Below are 19,188 nucleotides of genomic sequence, written 5' to 3'. Positions count from 1 at the left end.
CATTTAGTCAATCAGGTCTAGAAGGAGACCAGGTAATGCTGATTCATTTAGTCAACTGGGACTAGGAGACGAGTTAACGCAGTCATTTAGTCAATCAGGTCTAGAAGGAGACCAGGTAATGCTGATTAATTTAGTCAATTGGGACTAGGACACAAGTTAAGAGTCATTTAGTCAATCAGGTCTAGAAGGAGACCAGGTAATGCTGATTCATTTAGTCAATTGGGACTAGGAGACGAGTTAACGCAGTCATTTAGTCAATCAGGTCTAGAAGGAGACCAGGTAATGCTGATTCATTTAGTCAATTGGGACTAGGAGACGAGTTAACGCAGTCATTTAGTCAATCAGGTCTAGAAGGAGACCAGGTAATGCTGATTCATTTAGTCAATTGGGACTAGGAGACGAGTTAACGCAGTCATTTAGTCAATCAGGTCTAGAAGGAGACCAGGTAATGCTGATTAATTTAGTCAATTGGGACTAGGACACAAGTTAAGAGTCATTTAGTCAATCAGGTCTAGAAGGAGACCAGGTAATGCTGATTCATTTAGTCAATTGGGACTAGGAGACGAGTTAACGCAGTCATTTAGTCAATCAGGTCTAGGAGGAGACCATATATCAACACTGGATCAAACTGATGGGAGCCAGAGCTGTTCCAAACCTCTCCTCAGGGACCCCCAGACGTTTCACAATTTTGTTGAAACCCTGAACTAGCACACCTGATCCAAGTAGTCAAGGTTTTTGATAATTAGTTGACAAGTTGAATCAGGTGTGCTAGTTCTGGAATAGTTCAAATACATGGAACGACTGGGGGTCACCAAGGAGAGGTTAGGAACAGCTGGGGGTCACCGAGGAGAGGTTTGGAACAGCTGGAGGTCACCGAGGAGAGGTTTGGAACAGCTGGGGTCCTGAGGAGAGGTTAGGAACAGCTGGGGGTCACCGAGGAGAGGTTAGGAACAGCTGGGGGTCTCCTAGGAGAGGTTAGGAACAGCTGGGGTCCTGAGGAGAGGTTAGGAACAGCTGGGGGTCTCCTAGGAGAGGTTAGGAACAGCTGGGGTCCTGAGGAGAGGTTTGGAACAGCTGGAGGTCACCGAGGAGAGGTTTGGAACAGCTGGGGGTCACCGAGGAGAGGTTTGGAACAGCTGGGGTCTCCTAGGAGAGGTTAGGAACAGCTGGGGTCTCCTAGGAGAGGTTTGGAACGGCTGGGGGTCACCGAGGAGAGGTTTGGAACAGCTGGGGGTCACCGAGGAGAGGTTTGGAACAGCTGGGGGTCACCGAGGAGAGGTTTGGAACAGCTGGGGGTCACCGAGGAGAGGTTTGGAACAGCTGGGGGTCACCGAGGAGAGGTTTGGAACAGCTGGGGGTCACCGAGGAGAGGTTTGGAACAGCTGGAGGTCACCGAGGAGAGATTTGGAACAGCTGGGGGTCACCGAGGAGAGGTTTGGAACAGCTGGGGTCTCCTAGGAGAGGTTAGGAACAGCTGGGGTCCTGAGGAGAGGTTAGGAACAGCTGGGGTCTCCTAGGAGAGGTTTGGAACGGCTGGGGGTCACCGAGGAGAGGTTTGGAACAGCTGGGGGTCCCGAGGAGAGGTTAGGAACAGCTGGGGGTCTCCTAGGAGAGGTTAGGAACAGCTGGGGGTCACCGAGGAGAGGTTTGGAACAGCTGGGGGTCACCGAGGAGAGGTTTGGAACAGCTGGGGGTCACCGAGGAGAGGTTTGGAACAGCTGGGGGTCACCGAGGAGAGGTTTGGAACAGCTGGGGGTCACAGAGGAGAGGTTTGGAACAGCTGGGGGTCCCCGAGGAGAGGTTTGGAACAGCTGGGGGTCACCGAGGAGAGGTTAGGAACAGCTGGGGGTCACCGAGGAGAGGTTAGGAACAGCTGGGGGTCACCGAGGAGAGGTTAGGAACAGCTGGGGGTCACCGAGGAGAGGTTAGGAACAGCTGGGGGTCACCGAGGAGAGGTTTGGAACAGCTGGGGGTCCCGAGGAGAGGTTTGGAACAGCTGGGGGTCACCGAGGAGAGGTTAGGAACAGTTGGGGGTCTCCTAGGAGAGGTTTGTAACAGCTGGGGGTCCCCGGGGAGAGGTTTGGAACAGCTGGGGGTCTCCTAGGAGAGGTTAGGAACAGCTGGGGGTCCCCGAGGAGAGGTTTGGAACAGCTGGGGGTCACCGAGGAGAGGTTTGGAACAGCTGGGGGTCTCCTAGGAGAGGTTTGGAACAGCTGGGGGTCCCCGAGGAGAGGTTTGGAACAGCTGGGGGTCTCCTAGGAGAGGTTTGGAACAGCTGGGGGTCACAGAGGAGAGGTTTGGAACAGCTGGGGGTCCCCGAGGAGAGGTTTGGAACAGCTGGGGGTCCCCGAGGAGAGATTTGGAACAGCTGGGGTCACCGAGGTGAGGTTTGGAACAGCTGGGGGTCACCAAGGAGAGGTTTGGAACAGCTGGGGGTCCCTGAGGAGAGGTTTGGAACAGCTGGGGGTCTCCTAGGAGAGATTTGGAACAGCTGGGGTCACCGAGGTGAGGTTTGGAACAGCTGGGGGTCTCCAAGGAGAGGTTTGGAACAGCTGGGGGTTCCCGAGGAGAGGTTTGGAACAGCTGGGGGTCTACTAGGAGAGGTTTGGAACAGCTGGGGGTCACCGAGGAGAGGTTTGGAACAGCTGGGGGTCACCGAGGAGAGGTTAGGAACAGCTGGGGGTCACCGAGGAGAGGTTTGGAACAGCTGGGGGTCACCGAGGAGAGGTTTGGAACAGCTGGGGGTCACAGAGGAGAGGTTTGGAACAGCTGGAGGTCACCGAGGAGAGGTTTGGAACAGCTGGGGGTCACCGAGGAGAGGTTTGGAACAGCTGGGGTCTCCTAGGAGAGGTTAGGAACAGCTGGGGTCCTGAGGAGAGGTTAGGAACAGCTGGGGTCTCCTAGGAGAGGTTTGGAACGGCTGGGGGTCACCGAGGAGAGGTTTGGAACAGCTGGGGGTCCCGAGGAGAGGTTAGGAACAGCTGGGGGTCTCCTAGGAGAGGTTAGGAACAGCTGGGGGTCACCGAGGAGAGGTTTGGAACAGCTGGGGGTCACCGAGGAGAGGTTTGGAACAGCTGGGGGTCACCGAGGAGAGGTTTGGAACAGCTGGGGGTCACAGAGGAGAGGTTTGGAACAGCTGGGGGTCCCCGAGGAGAGGTTTGGAACAGCTGGGGGTCACCGAGGAGAGGTTAGGAACAGCTGGGGGTCACCGAGGAGAGGTTAGGAACAGCTGGGGGTCACCGAGGAGAGGTTTGGAACAGCTGGGGTCCTGAGGAGAGGTTTGGAACAGCTGGGGGTCCCGAGGAGAGGTTTGGAACAGCTGGGGGTCTCCTAGGAGAGGTTTGGAACAGCTGGGGGTCCCCGAGGAGAGGTTTGGAACAGCTGGGGGTCACCGAGGAGAGGTTTGGAACAGCTGGGGGTCTCCTAGGAGAGGTTTGGAACAGCTGGGGGTCCCCGAGGAGAGGTTTGGATTAGCTGGGGGTCTCCTAGGAGAGGTTTGGAACAGCTGGGGGTCACAGAGGAGAGGTTTGGAACAGCTGGGGGTCCCCGAGGAGAGGTTTGGAACAGCTGGGGGTCCCCGAGGAGAGATTTGGAACAGCTGGGGTCACCGAGGTGAGGTTTGGAACAGCTGGGGGTCACCAAGGAGAGGTTTGGAACAGCTGGGGGTCCCCGAGGAGAGGTTTGGAACAGCTGGGGGTCTCCTAGGAGAGATTTGGAACAGCTGGGGTCACCGAGGTGAGGTTTGGAACAGCTGGGGGTCTCCAAGGAGAGGTTTGGAACAGCTGGGGGTTCCCGAGGAGAGGTTTGGAAACCACTGCTGTAGTGACTGTGTGAAGGAGATCTCTGTCTCCACCATGTACTGTAGAGTATTACTAGTTACAAACTCTTTATATAAGGGGACTTCTATTCCATACCTTCATAAGATCCTCTAGTGACTGTGTGAAGGAGATCTCTGCCTCCACCATGTAGAACTCAGCCAGGTGACGTCTGCTCTGAGAGTTTTCTGCCCGGAACGTTGGTCCAAAAGTGTACACTCCAGGAAATGCCCTGGAAGAGACATAGAAACACAAAGTATAAATACGGCATACGTACAGTACTCTCCCTGGATCTTATGAGTGAGTGAGTGAGCAACCAAAAGACTGACTGAATGAAAGCATGGCACTGAGTTCCAGTATCTCCTCACCCAGCCATGATCTCCAGATGCAGCTGCCCAGAGACAGTCAGGTACGCTGGGACAGAAAAGAAGTGTTGGTGCCCCTCCTCATCCTGGTTCTTCTCCTGACCTGCAGGCTGAGGGAAGATGGAAGACACATTAAACCTTCTCTTTCCAATAACAACCAGATGTTCAAACTAAACTGGTACCAAGTATTAGTATTATCATGCTGAGGCTTTACTTACTGCAGCCATTTTGTTGATCGCCAGAATAGAATTGTAATTCTCTGACAGACAGAGCTCACCTCAACCTGGAAAAGCTCTCCTGCCCCTTCACAGTCATTAGACGTGAGGACTGGGGTGTGGATCTGAATAAAACCCTTCTCCTGCAATGACAATAACACTGACATTATCATCCGGACTGGGGTGTGGATCTGAATAAAACCCTTCTCCTGCAATGACAATAACACTGACATTATCATCCGGACTGGGGTGTGGATCTGAATAAAACCCTTCTCCTGCAATGACAATAACACTGACATTATCATCCTGACTGGGGTGTGGATCTGAATAAAACCCTTCTCCTGCAATGACAATAACACTGACATTATCATCCGGACTGGGGTGTGGATCTGAATAAAACCCTTCTCCTGCAATGACAATAACACTGACATTATCATCCGGACTGGGGTGTGGATCTGAATAAAACCTTTCTCCTGCAATGACAATAACACTGACATTATCATCCGGACTGGGGTGTGGATCTGAATAAAACCCTTCTCCTGCAATGACAATAACACTGACATTATCATCCGGACTGGGGTGTGGATCTGAATAAAACCCTTCTCCTGCAATGACAATAACACTGACATTATAATCCGGACTGGGGTGTGGATCTGAATAAAACCTTTCTCCTGCAATGACAATAACACTGACATTATCATCCTGACTGGGGTGTGGATCTGAATAAAACCCTTCTCCTGCAATGACAATAACACTGACATTATCATCCGGACTGGGGTGTGGATCTGAATAAAACCCTTCTCCTGCAATGACAATAACACTGACATTATCATCCGGACTGGGGTGTGGATCTGAATAAAACCCTTCTCCTGCAATGACAATAACACTGACATTATCATCCGGACTGGGGTGTGGATCTGAATAAAACCCTTCTCCTGCAATGACAATAACACTGACATTATCATCCGGACTTGGGTGTGGATCTGAATAAAACCCTTCTCCTGCAATGACAATAACACTGACATTATCATCCGGACTGGGGTGTGGATCTGAATAAAACCCTTCTCCTCCAACGACAACAGCAATAACATTTCACACTATTGGTTCATCTTGGATATTTTATTTTCACATTGTACTTTCCCGACATGGTTCCAGCACCTACGGTGGATGTGAAGGCTAGCCTGACCAGCACGGCAGAGCCTGGCTTGGGACAGTAGTGTGAAAAGGATATGACTTGGTATAACAATGATGTTCTATGAAAAGCCAACTGACATTTACTCCTGAGGTGCTGCACCCTCGACAACTACTGTGATTATTATTTGACCATGCTGGTCATTTATGAACATTTGAACATCTTGGCCATGTTCTGTTATAATCTCCACCCGGCACAGCCAGTAGAGGACTGGCCACCCCTCAGAGCCTGGTTCCTCTCTAGGTTTCTTCCTAGGTTTTTGGCCTTCCTAGGGAGTTTTTCCTAGCCACCGTGCTTCTACACCTGCATTGCTTGCTGTTTGGGGTTTTAGGCTGGGTTTCTGTACAGCACTTTGAGATATCAGCTGATGTAAGAAGGGCTTTATAAATACATTTTATTGATTGATATTCTAGTCTACTAGTCTAACATTGGTCTCATCTCACCTTGAAATATTGCTGTATAGCAGTGGTGGCTTCGCTGCGTATTCTCAGCAGGGAACTGAAGGCGTTGGTTTTACACCTCAGGTGAGGAAACTGACGGATGTATTCCAGACCATGCTTCTCCTTGATCTTAAAGGGGAAGTCCTGAAACAACAGAGCATGGTAACTGGGTCTGACTACAGAGGGTAACTGGGTCTGACTACAGAGAGCATGGTAACTGGGTCTGACTACAGAGAGCACGGTAACTGGGTCTGACTACAGAGAGCATGGTAACTGGGTCTGACTACAGAGAGCACGGTAACTGGGTCTGACTACAGAGAGCATGGTAACTGGGTCTGACTACAGAGAGCATGGTAACTGGGTCTGACTACAGAGAGCACGGTAACTGGGTCTGACTACAGAGAGCACGGTAACTGGGTCTGACTACAGAGAGCATGGTAACTGGGTCTGACTACAGAGAGCATGGTAACTGGGTCTGACTACAGAGAGCATGGTAACTGGGTCTGACTACAGAGAGCACGGTAACTGGGTCTGACTACAGAGAGCATGGTAACTGGGTCTGACTACAGAGAGCATGGTAACTGGGTCTGACTACAGAGAGCACGGTAACTGGGTCTGACTACAGAGAGCACGGTAACTGGGTCTGACTACAGAGAGCATGGTAACTGGGTCTGACTACAGAGAGCATGGTAACTGGGTCTGACTACAGAGAGCATGGTAACTGGGTCTGACTACAGAGAGCATGGTAACTGGGTCTGACTACAGAGAGCATGGTAACTTGGTCTGACTACAGAGAGCATGGTAACTGGGTCTGACTACAGAGAGCATGGTAACTGGGTCTGACTACAGAGAGCATGGTAACTGGGTCTGACTACAGAGAGCATGGTAACTGGGTCTGACTACAGAGAGCACGGTAACTGGGTCTGACTACAGAGAGCATGGTAACTGGGTCTGACTACAGAGAGCATGGTAACTGGGTCTGACTACAGAGAGCACGGTAACTGGGTCTGACTACAGAGAGCATGGTAACTGGGTCTGACTACAGAGGGTAACTGGGTCTGACTACAGTAAGATACACTATTAAAAGCAGCAGAGTTATGATACATTTATAACAAAACAATAACAGGTTAGCCTATAACTTATGAAACAATCATGATCTGATAGTTAGATACAGTCAGTCTAAAAATTATAGTCAGCGTATGAATGTCTTTAAGAGCATCAAGTGCTTTTCAGATGTAATTATATATTTACCACAGTGTTACAATCTCCAACCACATCTATCAGGTTATATATTTACAATCTCCAACCACATCTATCAGGTTATATATTTACATTCTCCAACCACATCTATCAGGTTATATATTTACATTCTCCAACCACATCTATCAGGTTATATATTTACCACAGGGTTACAATCTCCAACCACATCTATCAGGTTATATATTTACATTCTCCAACCACATCTATCAGGTTATATATTTACATTCTCCAACCACATCTATCAGGTTATATATTTACATTCTCCAACCACATCTATCAGGTTATATATTTACATTCTCCAACCACATCTATCAGGTTATATATTTACATTCTCCAACCACATCTATCATTTTATATATTTACATTCTCCAACCACATCTATCAGGTTATATATTTACCACAGGGTTACAATCTCCAACCACATCTATCAGGTTATATATTTACCACAGGGTTACATTCTCCAACCATATCTATCAGGTTATATATTTACATTCTCCAACCACATCTATCAGGTTATATATTTACAATCTCCAACCACATCTATCAGGTTATATATTTACAATCTCCAACCACATCTATCAGGTTATATATTTACATTCTCCAACCACATCTATCAGGTTATATATTTACCACATGGTTACAATCTCCAACCACATCTATCAGGTTATATATTTACATTCTCCAACCACATCTATCAGGTTATATAATTACATTCTCCAACCACATCTATCAGGTTATATATTTACATTCTCCAACCACATCTATCAGGTTATATATTTACATTCTCCAACCACATCTATCAGGTTATATAATTACATTCTCCAACCACATCTATCAGGTTATATATTTACATTCTCCAACCACATCTATCAGGTTATATATTTACATTCTCCAACCACATCTATCAGGTTATATAATTACATTCTCCAACCACATCTATCAGGTTATATATTTACATTCTCCAACCACATCTATCAGGTTATATATTTACATTCTCCAACCACATCTATCAGGTTATATATTTACCACAGGGTTACAATCTCCAACCACATCTATCAGGTTATATATTTACATTCTCCAACCACATCTATCAGGTTATATATTTACCACAGGGTTACATTCTCCAACCACATCTATCAGGTTATATATTTACATTCTCCAACCACATCTATCAGGTTATATATTTACCACAGGGTTACATTCTCCAACCACATCTATCAGGTTATATATTTACATTCTCCAACCACATCTATCAGGTTATATATTTACATTCTCCAACCACATCTATCAGGTTATATATTTACATTCTCCAACCACATCTATCAGGTTATATATTTACCACAGGGTTACAATCTCCAACCACATCTATCAGGTTATATATTTACATTCTCCAACCACATCTATCAGGTTATATATTTACCACAGGGTTACATTCTCCAACCACATCTGTCTGGTTATATATTTACATTCTCCAACCACATCTATCAGGTTATATATTTACATTCTCCAACCACATCTATCAGGTTATATATTTACAATCTCCAACCACATCTATCAGGTTATATATTTACATTCTCCAACCACATCTATCAGGTTATATATTTACATTCTCCAACCACATCTATCAGGTTATATATTTACATTCTCCAACCACATCTATCAGGTTATATATTTACCACAGGGTTACATTCTCCAACCACATCTATCTGGTTATATATTTATATTCTCCAACCACATCTATCAGGTATATATTTACATTCTCCAACCACATCTATCAGGTTATATATTTACAATCTCCAACCACATCTATCAGGTTATATATTTACATTCTCCAACCACATCTATCAGGTTATATATTTACCACAGGGTTACAATCTCCAACCACATCTATCAGGTTATATATTTACATTCTCCAACCATATCTATCAGGTTATATATTTACAATCTCCAACCACATCTATCTGGTTATATATTTACATTCTGCAACCACATCTATCAGGTTATATATTTACATTCTCCAACCACATCTATCAGGTTATATATTTACAATCTCCAACCACATCTATCTGGTTATATATTTACATTCTCCAACCACATTTATCAGGTTATATATTTACATTCTCCAACCACATCTATCTGGTTATATATTTACATTCTCCAACCACATCTATCAGGTTATATATTTACATTCTCCAACCACATCTATCTGGTTATATATTTACATTCTCCAACCACATCTATCAGGTTATATATTTACAATCGCCAACCACATCTATCAGGTTATATATTTACATTCTCCAACCACATCTATCAGGTTATATATTTACATTCTCCAACCACATCTATCAGGTTATATATTTACCACAGGGTTACAATCTCCAACCACATCTATCAGGTTATATATTTACATTCTCCAACCACATCTATCAGGTTATATATTTACATTCTCCCACCACATCTATCAGGTTATATATTTACATTCTCCAACCACATCTATCAGGTTATATATTTACAATCTCCAACCACATCTATCAGGTTATATATTTACATTCTCCAACCACATCTATCTGGTTATATATTTACAATCTCCAACCACATCTATCTGGTTATATATTTACATTCTGCAACCACATCTATCAGGTTATATATTTACATTCTCCAACCACATCTATCTGGTTATATATTTACATTCTCCAACCACATCTATCAGGTTATATATTTACAATCTCCAACCACATCTATCAGGTTATATATTTACATTCTCCAACCACATCTATCAGGTTATATATTTACATTCTCCAACCACATCTATCAGGTTATATATTTACATTCTCCAACCACATCTATCAGGTTATATATTTACATTCTCCAACCACATCTATCAGGTTATATATTTACATTCTCCAACCACATCTATCAGGTTATATATTTACCACAGGGTTACATTCTCCAACCACATCTATCTGGTCAGCCTGCAGTTCCACCTCCTGCTTGCGGCTGGGACTCGTGACCAGGCTTCCTGAGATCTCCACAGCACTCCCAAACGTCAGCAGTCTGGAGAAGAAGAAACAACCAGGGAAGAACAGAGGAGTGATAATCAAGCCAATCAACAATACTCATGATAGGTATAGAAATAAACCTCATATGATTCATCATATAGCGACACAAGTCACTCCACCCCAACAGACATCATATGAGTCATCATATAGCGACACAAGTCACTCCACCCCAAAGGGAAGAGGGTGCAATGGGCCCTGGTCAAAAGTAGTACACTATACAGGGAAGAGGGTGCTATGGGTCCTGGTCAATAGTAGTACACTATACAGGGAAGAGGGTGCTATGGGCCCTGGTCAAAAGTAGTACACTATACAGGGAAGAGGGTGCTATGGGTCCTGGTCAAAAGTAGTACACTATACAGGGAAGAGGGTGCTATGGGTCCTGGTCAAAAGTAGTGCACTATACAGGGAAGAGGGTGCAATGGGCCCCGGACAATAGTAGTACACTATACAGGGAAGAGGGTGCTATGGGCCATGGTCAAAAGTAGTGCACTATGCAGGGAAGAGGGTGCTATGGGCCCTGATCAAAAGTAGTACACTATACAGGGAAGAGGGTGCTATGGGCCCTGGTCAAAAGTAGTACACTATACAGGGAAGAGGGTGCAATGGGCCCCGGTCAAAAGTAGTACACTATACAGGGAAGAGGGTGCTATGGACCCTGGTCAAAAGTAGTGCACTATACAGGGAAGTGGGTGCCATTTGGGACGTAGACTGACTGTCATTGAGGATAATGCAACGTAGCCTTCAGGTACGTCCTCACCTGTGGTTGAGCTCTGAGCTGGCCACTACCTGTAGAGACTGAAGGGAGCTCCCGTCATTCACATGGAGGAACAGATTCTCTTTCTGGGGTCTCACAGAGCGAAGCCAGCCCTAGGATATCAGAGGGACAGTATATTACAGAACACTATGACCAGCTCAGCCCTAGGATATCAGAGGGACAGTATATTACAGAACACTATGACCAGCTCAGCCCTACGATATCAGAGGGACAGTATATTACAGAACACTATAGACTTTGACCAGCTCAGCCGTAAGATATCAGAGGGACAGTATATTACAGAACACTATAGACTTTGACCAGCTCAGCCGTATGATATCAGAGGGACAGTATATTACAGAACACTATAGACTTTGACCAGCTCAGCCGTATGATATCAGGGGGACAGTATATTACAGAACACTATAGACTTTGACCAGCTCAGCCGTATGATATCAGAGGGACAGTATATTACAGAACACTATAGACTTTGACCAGCTCAGCCGTATGATATCAGAGGGACAGTATATTACAGAACACTATAGACTTTGACCAGCTCAGCCGTATGATATCATAGGGACAGTATATTACAAAACACTATAGACTTTGACCAGCTCAGCCGTATGATATCAGAGGGACAGTATATTACAGAACACTATAGACTTTGACCAGCTCAGCCGTATGATATCAGAGGGACAGTATATTACAGAACACTATAGACTTTGACCAGCTCAGCCGTATGATATCAGAGGGACAGTATATTACAGAACACTATAGACTTTGACCAGCTCAGCCGTATGATATCAGGGGGACAGTATATTACAGAACACTATAGACTTTGACCAGCTCAGCCGTATGATATCAGGGGGACAGTATATTACAGAACACTATAGACTTTGACCAGCTCAGCCGTATGATATCAGGGGGACAGTATATTACAGAACACTATAGACTTTGACCAGCTCAGCCGTATGATATCAGAGGGACAGTATATTACAGAACACTATAGACTTTGACCAGCTCAGCCGTATGATATCAGGGGGACAGTATATTACAGAACACTATAGACTTTGACCAGCTCAGCCGTATGATATCAGAGGGACAGTATATTACAGAACACTATAGACTTTGACCAGCTCAGCCGTATGATATCAGAGGGACAGTATATTACAGAACACTATAGACTTTGACCAGCTCAGCCGTATGATATCAGGGGGACAGTATATTACAGAACACTATAGACTTTGACCAGCTCAGCCGTATGATATCAGAGGGACAGTATATTACAGAACACTATAGACTTTGACCAGCTCAGCCGTATGATATCAGGGGGACAGTATATTACAGAACACTATAAACTTTGACCAGCTCAGCCGTATGATATCAGAGGGACAGTATATTACAGAACACTATAGACTTTGACCAGCTCAGCCGTATGATATCAGAGGGACAGTATATTACAGAACACTATAGACTTTGACCAGCTCAGCCGTATGATATCAGGGGGACAGTATATTACAGAACACTATAAACTTTGACCAGCTCAGCCGTATGATATCAGAGGGACAGTATATTACAGAACACTATAGACTTTGACCAGCTCAGCCGTATGATATCAGAGGGACAGTATATTACAGAACACTATAGACTTTGACCAGCTCAGCCGTATGATATCAGAGGGACAGTATATTACAGAACACTATAGACTTTGACCAGCTCAGCCGTATGATATCAGGGGGACACAGTGGTGTAAAGTACTTAAGTAAAAATAGTACTACTTAAGTCATTTTTGGGGGGAATCTGTACTTTACTTTTGATATTTTGACAACTTTTACTCAACTACATTCCAAAATAAAATAATGTACTTTCTACTCCATACATTTTCCTTGACAACCAAAATAACTCATTACATTTTGAACGCTTAGCAGGGCAGTAAAATGGTCCAATTCACACACACTGTAAATGATGTCTGAGTTGTTAGAGTGTACCCCTGGCTACCTGTAAATAAAACAGAAAGCCGTCTGCTTTTCTTAATATAAGGATTTTTTTTTTTATACTTTCACTTTGATACTGAAGTATATTTTAGCAATTAAATGTACTTTTGATACTTAAGTACATTTAAAACCATAATAGTTTTAGACTTTTACTCAAGTAGTATTTTACTGGGTGACTTTCACTTTTACTTCAATCATTTTCTATTAAGGTATCTTTACTTTTACTCAAGTATGACAACTGCGTACTTTTTACATTTGAGTCATTTAGCAGACGCTCTTATCCAGAGCGACTTCCAGCATTCATCTTAAGATAGCTAGTTAGGTGGGACGACCACATATCACAGGCATAGAAAGTACATTTCTCCACCACAGGACGGACAGTACATTACATGATATACTTTGACCAACCCGGCCCTGAGTTAAATAGCTAAATACAGTAGCCTGTATTTAACCATTCAAAAATTAAGTTACAAATGTAATATTTGTAAATGACAGTAGCAGTGATGAACACTGAGTAGCAGCAGACCTCTGAGGGTCATTTGTTCATTCACTTACTACTCAATAATTAATTTAACCTTTATTTAACTAGGCATGACAGTTAATAACAAATTCTTATTTACAATGACGGTCTACAGTAGATACAATTACAATACCTGCACTTTGATTTTTGTTCCCACTTCTAAATTTGAGATTGCCTCGCATATTCTGAGCTTTCTGGGTGTCTTTTGGCAGTAATATCTAAGGCTTTGCAACATTCCAAGAGCTCCTTCAGACAACCACAACCTATTAGCCGGCAACATTCTTACTATATGCCTCGAAATTTCAACGTTAAACAAATAAATTGTTTAGTTACAGACGCTAGATTATGCAATATGGAGCTACAATTACTCAAATGAAAAAGAGGTAAACGACTTATTCATTATGACGGTTAAATTCAGTTTCTAAAACGCTAGTTGACATTCACGTTGTCCCGTCCTTCCTGGTTGAAGATCACTTCCTGTTTGGGTCTCTGGCTATTGGTGCTCCTTCTTCTTCGTCTTCTTCGATGGGGTTTAACGGCGGTTGGCTATTGGTGCGATTCTGTGACATTCTTTTCAACTAGACAATAGGACTATACTAAACCGTGGGGCACTGGTCCATGAACAGAGACGTGACCGGGCAAAAACGGTGAGGAAGGAGCGCCCGTCTCTAATCGAACAGTAATCTGCGCCGCTCGGTCATGTTGTCAACAAGGCAGCAACACAGATTGAACAATGACACAGAGATTTCACCGGATTGTATAAAATGTTTAAAGCATCCGCTTGGCACTTCCACTCACTAGCAAATATGGTAGTGGGAGGAAGCACAGTGGCCGGCAGTGGGAGAAGATATAACGAGATGGATTTCGACCGATATTCTTTGGATTTTCTCATCGATTAAACATTTGATCTCAATACAGTTTTCTGTTCCCAAAACTAGAATATGTTACAAATAGAGTGGACCAAGTTTGGTAGGCTTTACCCTTTGCCAAGGTTTTTTTTTAAGTTTGTTGTTTAGGAGTGCAAAGTCGAAATGAGTTATAGCACACGCGCTATTTACGGAGTAGGCGTTCCCTAACGGAAATATGCAAATGACTGCTAGAACGCGCCAATAGAATCTCGCTAGCTCGTGTATGGCTCTGCCCACTATGACTCATTTGTTTCTTGTTTGAAACGAAAGGTTGTGGTCTATCTTGGTTTATTTATAAAAAGTCTTTGTCGGCATGGTGCATCGTCCAGAAACATGCACCAATATATTTTTGAATTTTTTCAAGCTAGTTTTCATTTGGAAGGCAATCACTTTTGCATGTGAAAACTGCGGGGTTTGCCTAAAGGTTTATTTATACACATACTCCTAACCATACTCATCGTGCTTAATTACGTCACTGTTGTTTTGACCTCACGCCGAGGAGGTTCCAAAACTAATGCAATCAAACCCTGTTAAAACTCCTCTACCCGGGCACTCTGGCAAGATCAATCGAATCCCCTCAATCGACCAACGAATATGACTCATGCTTTAATTCCTTCTGGTAGTTGTAGTTCTTTGAGGAGACAGAAGTCAAATAACACTTCACACTAAAATAATTGTATAATTTGTAGAAATAATTTCAATTCCATTTATTGTATTGCCTTTGTCGTGATCCAACTAAATTGATCCAACAATTGTTCACTAACATTTTTATGGGGATTACATTTCTGAAATTACCACAGAGAACACGATTAAACATACTGTATGTTACTGCAGTCTATTCATTCTGGAAGCTATGTTTTATTTGTTTGCCATTGGCTGTAGCCTTCATCTATCAATGTGGCATTTGTTGCCCGCTCTCTGACCTCTGACCTGTGTCTGATGTGATTTAATATTTCAAGATCGTCATGTAGACAGATGATGTAGCAAGTTAACAATAAGAATGTAGGTATCTATTACACAGGCAAAGTGGAGACATGTTATTATTATTTATATATTTTTTGGGAGGGGCGTCGGGGGGCCCCCACCCAGATAGCGTCAGAACACGAACACGTCATAAGCAATGTAAGAATGTGTGGAGGGAGATGCCTCAAATGCATTAGTTTAAGTTTAGATTGTAAATGTAATTTTTTTCATATCCCAACTCCCCCTGAGAGTGTATCAACGGGCAACCATGGAGCAAATAGTTTGAAGTGCCTTGTGTATTCTTAATATTTGCCTAGAAATACCTTCATTAAAGGCCCTGTGCAGTTAAACATGTGATTTTGCTGTATTTTCTTTAAATACATACAGTGCATTTGGGAAGTATTCAGACCCCTTGACTTTTTCCACATTTTGTTACGTTACAGCCTTATTCTAAAATGGATTCAATTGTCCCCCCCCCCCCCCCCGTTATCAATCTATATACAATACCCAATAATTACAATGCAAAAACGGGTTATTAGAAATGTTTGCCTATTTTTAAAAACAAAAAAATTGAAATATCATATTTACATAAGTATTCAGACCCTTAACTCTGCATTTTGTTGAAGCGCCTTTGGCAGCGATTACAGCCTTGAGTCTTCTTGGGTATGACGCTACAAGCTTGGCACACCTGTATTTAGGGCGTTTCTCCCATTCTTCTCTGCAGATCCTCTCAAGCTCTGTCAGGTTGGATAGAGAGCGTCGCTGGACAGCTATTTTCAGGTATCTCCAGAGATATTCGATTGGGTTCACTGGCTGGGCCACTCAAGGACATTCAGAGACTTGTCCTGAAGCCACTCCTGCGTTGTCTTGGCTGTGTGCTTAGGGACATTGTCCTGTTGGAAGGTACATCTTTGCCCCAGTCTGAGGTCCAGAGCGCTCTGGAGCAGGTTTTCATAAAGGATCTCTCTGTACTTTGCTCCGTTCATCTTTCCCTAGATCCTGACTACTCTCCCAGTCCCTGCCGCTGAAAAACATCCCTACATATACAACATCCCTCCATATACCCCTCATAATACCCTTCAATATACCCCTCCATATACCCTCCCTATACCCTCCATATACCCTCTATATACCCTCCGTGTTCCCCTCATAATAAAGGACCCTGTCTGCTCTTCGTCCACCTCTGTATCTACACCACAATTTATACCCTCTATATACCCCTCCATATACCCCTCCATATACCCTCCATATACCCCCCATATACCCTCCATTCTTTTTTTTAAAAGGACCCTGTCTACTCTTCGTCCACCTCCTTATCTACACCACATTTTCACCCTTGCAAAGTTAGCTTTAGATACAGATAGAAGGAATACTTCTTCATATCAGTAGGACATAAAAGACGGTGTCCTTTAACGACCTAGAGAACGGCACACTGTCCACCAGGCGGGATGAGAACACATATGCACTTTAGAAAACACCATCAGGAAGTACGTATCAACTTTGTAAGAAATATATCCACTTGGTAGGAAAAAGGATTTCTCAGTCAAGGAATGGAAACGGTGTCTGGAGAGTCAGAAGAGCAGTCAGAGGGAGGTCACACACACACCCTCACAGTGTTGACAGGTTGTAGGATGGTCAGAAGGGAGCCACAACTCTTCTGGTGCAGCACATCAACATAGGAGGTATTCCTATAAAAACAGGTTCCACACAGAACCCAGTCAACCGTCACATTACACAGAGAGACTGAGGGTTGTATCCAAAATGACATCCTATTCCCTATCAATATATTTAGGGTTTAGGGTGCCATTTGGGACACAGAGTGTCAAAGGCAGAGGAATATATTTATAACAGCACAGAAAATAAATTAAAAAGGGATTATTTTACCTCCCTCTTTGTACCAGATGAGAAAATCATATTGTCACACATGCAGAAAGTGAGAAAAACCTGTTGAACCCTAAAAGCTCCAACATATTTTAACCCAGAATGCACCAACAGGGTTAATCTTCACCCCAAATCGTAAACGATGGCAAGATAACACCTTCTGTTAAACAGTAACACTTTTATTAACCTTTTGTAACAGAATAAGTTTCAAAATTCCCCCAAAATAAGCATATATTTAAAATATTTCACACATTTCTAGTCACATTTTATGTTTTCAAATAGATGTTTTATTCATGTTTTGAACAGTTAATTGGATCAATAACATTCACAGCAACTTATCACAAACATTTGTCTGTTATTCATTCAAAGTGTTTCTGTGATACTCAGAGGATGAGAAATTGGCCACTGAGCTAATTTGATGTATCAGTTTAACCTCACTAGGGTATGTGGGACGGTAGCGTCCCACCTCGTCAACAGCCAGTGAAACAGCCAAATTCAAATACAGAAATACTCATTATAAAATTCAGAAAACAAAACATATTTTTCATAGGTTTAAAAATGAACTTCTTGTGAATCCAACCACGGTGTCAGATTTTAAAAAATGCATTACGGCAAAAGCATACCTTACGATTATTTGAGAAAATAGCCCACCAGACAAATCATTACAAACAGTAACCAGCCAAGTAGAAGAGTTACACAAGTCAGAAATAGAGATAAAATTAATCCCTTACCTTTGATGATCTTCATATGGTTGCACTCAGCAGACATTCATTTACTCAATAAATGTTCCTTTTGTTTGATAAAGTCTCTTTATACCCAAAAACCTCAGTTTTGTTCGCGCATTGTCTTCAGTAATCCACAGGCTCAAACGCAGTCAAAACAGGCAGACAAAAAATCCAAATTGTATCCGTAAAGTTCATAGAAACATGTCAAACGATGTTTATATTCAACACTCAGGTTGTTTCTAGCCTAAATAATCGATAATATTTCAACCGGACAATAACGTCGTCAATATAAAAGGTAAACAAGAAAGGCACACTCTCGGTCACGCGCATGAAAAAGCTCTGTGACACTTTAGGGTCCACTCATTCAGACTGCTCTTACTCCCTCATTTTTCAGAATACAAGCCTGAAACAATTTCTAAAGACTGTTGACATCTAGTGGAAGGCATAGGAACTGCAATTTGAGTCCTAAGTCAATGGATACTGTAATGGCATTGAATAGAAAACTACAAAAACAAAAACAAAACGACTTGCTGAATGGATTTTTCTCAGGTTTTTGCCTGCCAAATCAGTTCTGTTATACTCACAGACACTATTTGAACAGTTTTGGAAACTTTAGTGTGTTTTCTATCCAAATCTACCAGTTATATGCATATCATATCTTCTGCGTCAGAGTAGCAGGCAGTTTAATTTGGGCATGCTATTCATCCAAAATTCAGAATGCTACCCCCTACCCTAGTGAAGATAACCTAAAACAGCCCGATAGGAGCGATAGGAGCGATAGGAGCGACATGAGCGATAGGAGCGATAGGAGCGATAGGAGCGACATGAGCGATAGGAGCGATAGGAGCGATAGGAGCGACACGAGCGATAGGAGCGATAGGAGCGACACGAGCGACAGGAGCGATAGGAGCGACATGAGCGATAGGAGCGATACGAGCGACATGAGCGATAGGAGCGATAGGAGCGATAGGAGCGACACGAGCGACATGAGCGATACGAGCGACATGAGCGATAGGAGCGATAGGAGCGTTACGAGCGTTACGAGCGATACGAGCGATACGAGCGACACGAGCGATAGGAGCGATAGGAGCGATAGG

General features: G+C 43.6%; 1 protein-coding gene across 2 annotated transcripts in view; it reads right to left on the bottom strand.

Moving 5' to 3' along the window:
* Positions 1–14,151, bottom strand: part of nars2 (asparaginyl-tRNA synthetase 2, mitochondrial) — a 21,370-nt gene extending 7,219 nt beyond the window's left edge. The window contains exons 1-7 of one of the 2 annotated variants that reach the window (XM_071357955.1): positions 13,748–14,117; positions 11,104–11,213; positions 10,221–10,341; positions 6,031–6,171; positions 4,458–4,538; positions 4,184–4,290; positions 3,915–4,047 (exon numbers count right to left, since the gene is read on the bottom strand). In XM_071357955.1, coding sequence (XP_071214056.1) covers positions 3,915–4,047; positions 4,184–4,290; positions 4,458–4,538; positions 6,031–6,171; positions 10,221–10,341; positions 11,104–11,213; positions 13,748–13,894 — 840 coding nt within the window. In that variant the 5' untranslated portion in view covers positions 13,895–14,117. Of the gene's footprint in view, positions 1–3,914; positions 4,048–4,183; positions 4,291–4,457; positions 4,539–6,030; positions 6,172–10,220; positions 10,342–11,103; positions 11,214–13,747 lie in introns of both variants that reach the window. The other variant, XM_071357956.1, reaches the window with a different exon arrangement.
* Between the last annotated feature and the right edge of the window lie 5,037 nt (positions 14,152–19,188).

Source organism: Salvelinus alpinus, chromosome 21 (genome assembly GCF_045679555.1).
Source record: "Salvelinus alpinus chromosome 21, SLU_Salpinus.1, whole genome shotgun sequence".
Taxonomy (NCBI): domain Eukaryota; kingdom Metazoa; phylum Chordata; class Actinopteri; order Salmoniformes; family Salmonidae; genus Salvelinus; species Salvelinus alpinus.
The sequence above is the reverse complement of the archived record's forward strand: the minus strand, read 5'-3'. Positions and strand labels throughout refer to the sequence as shown.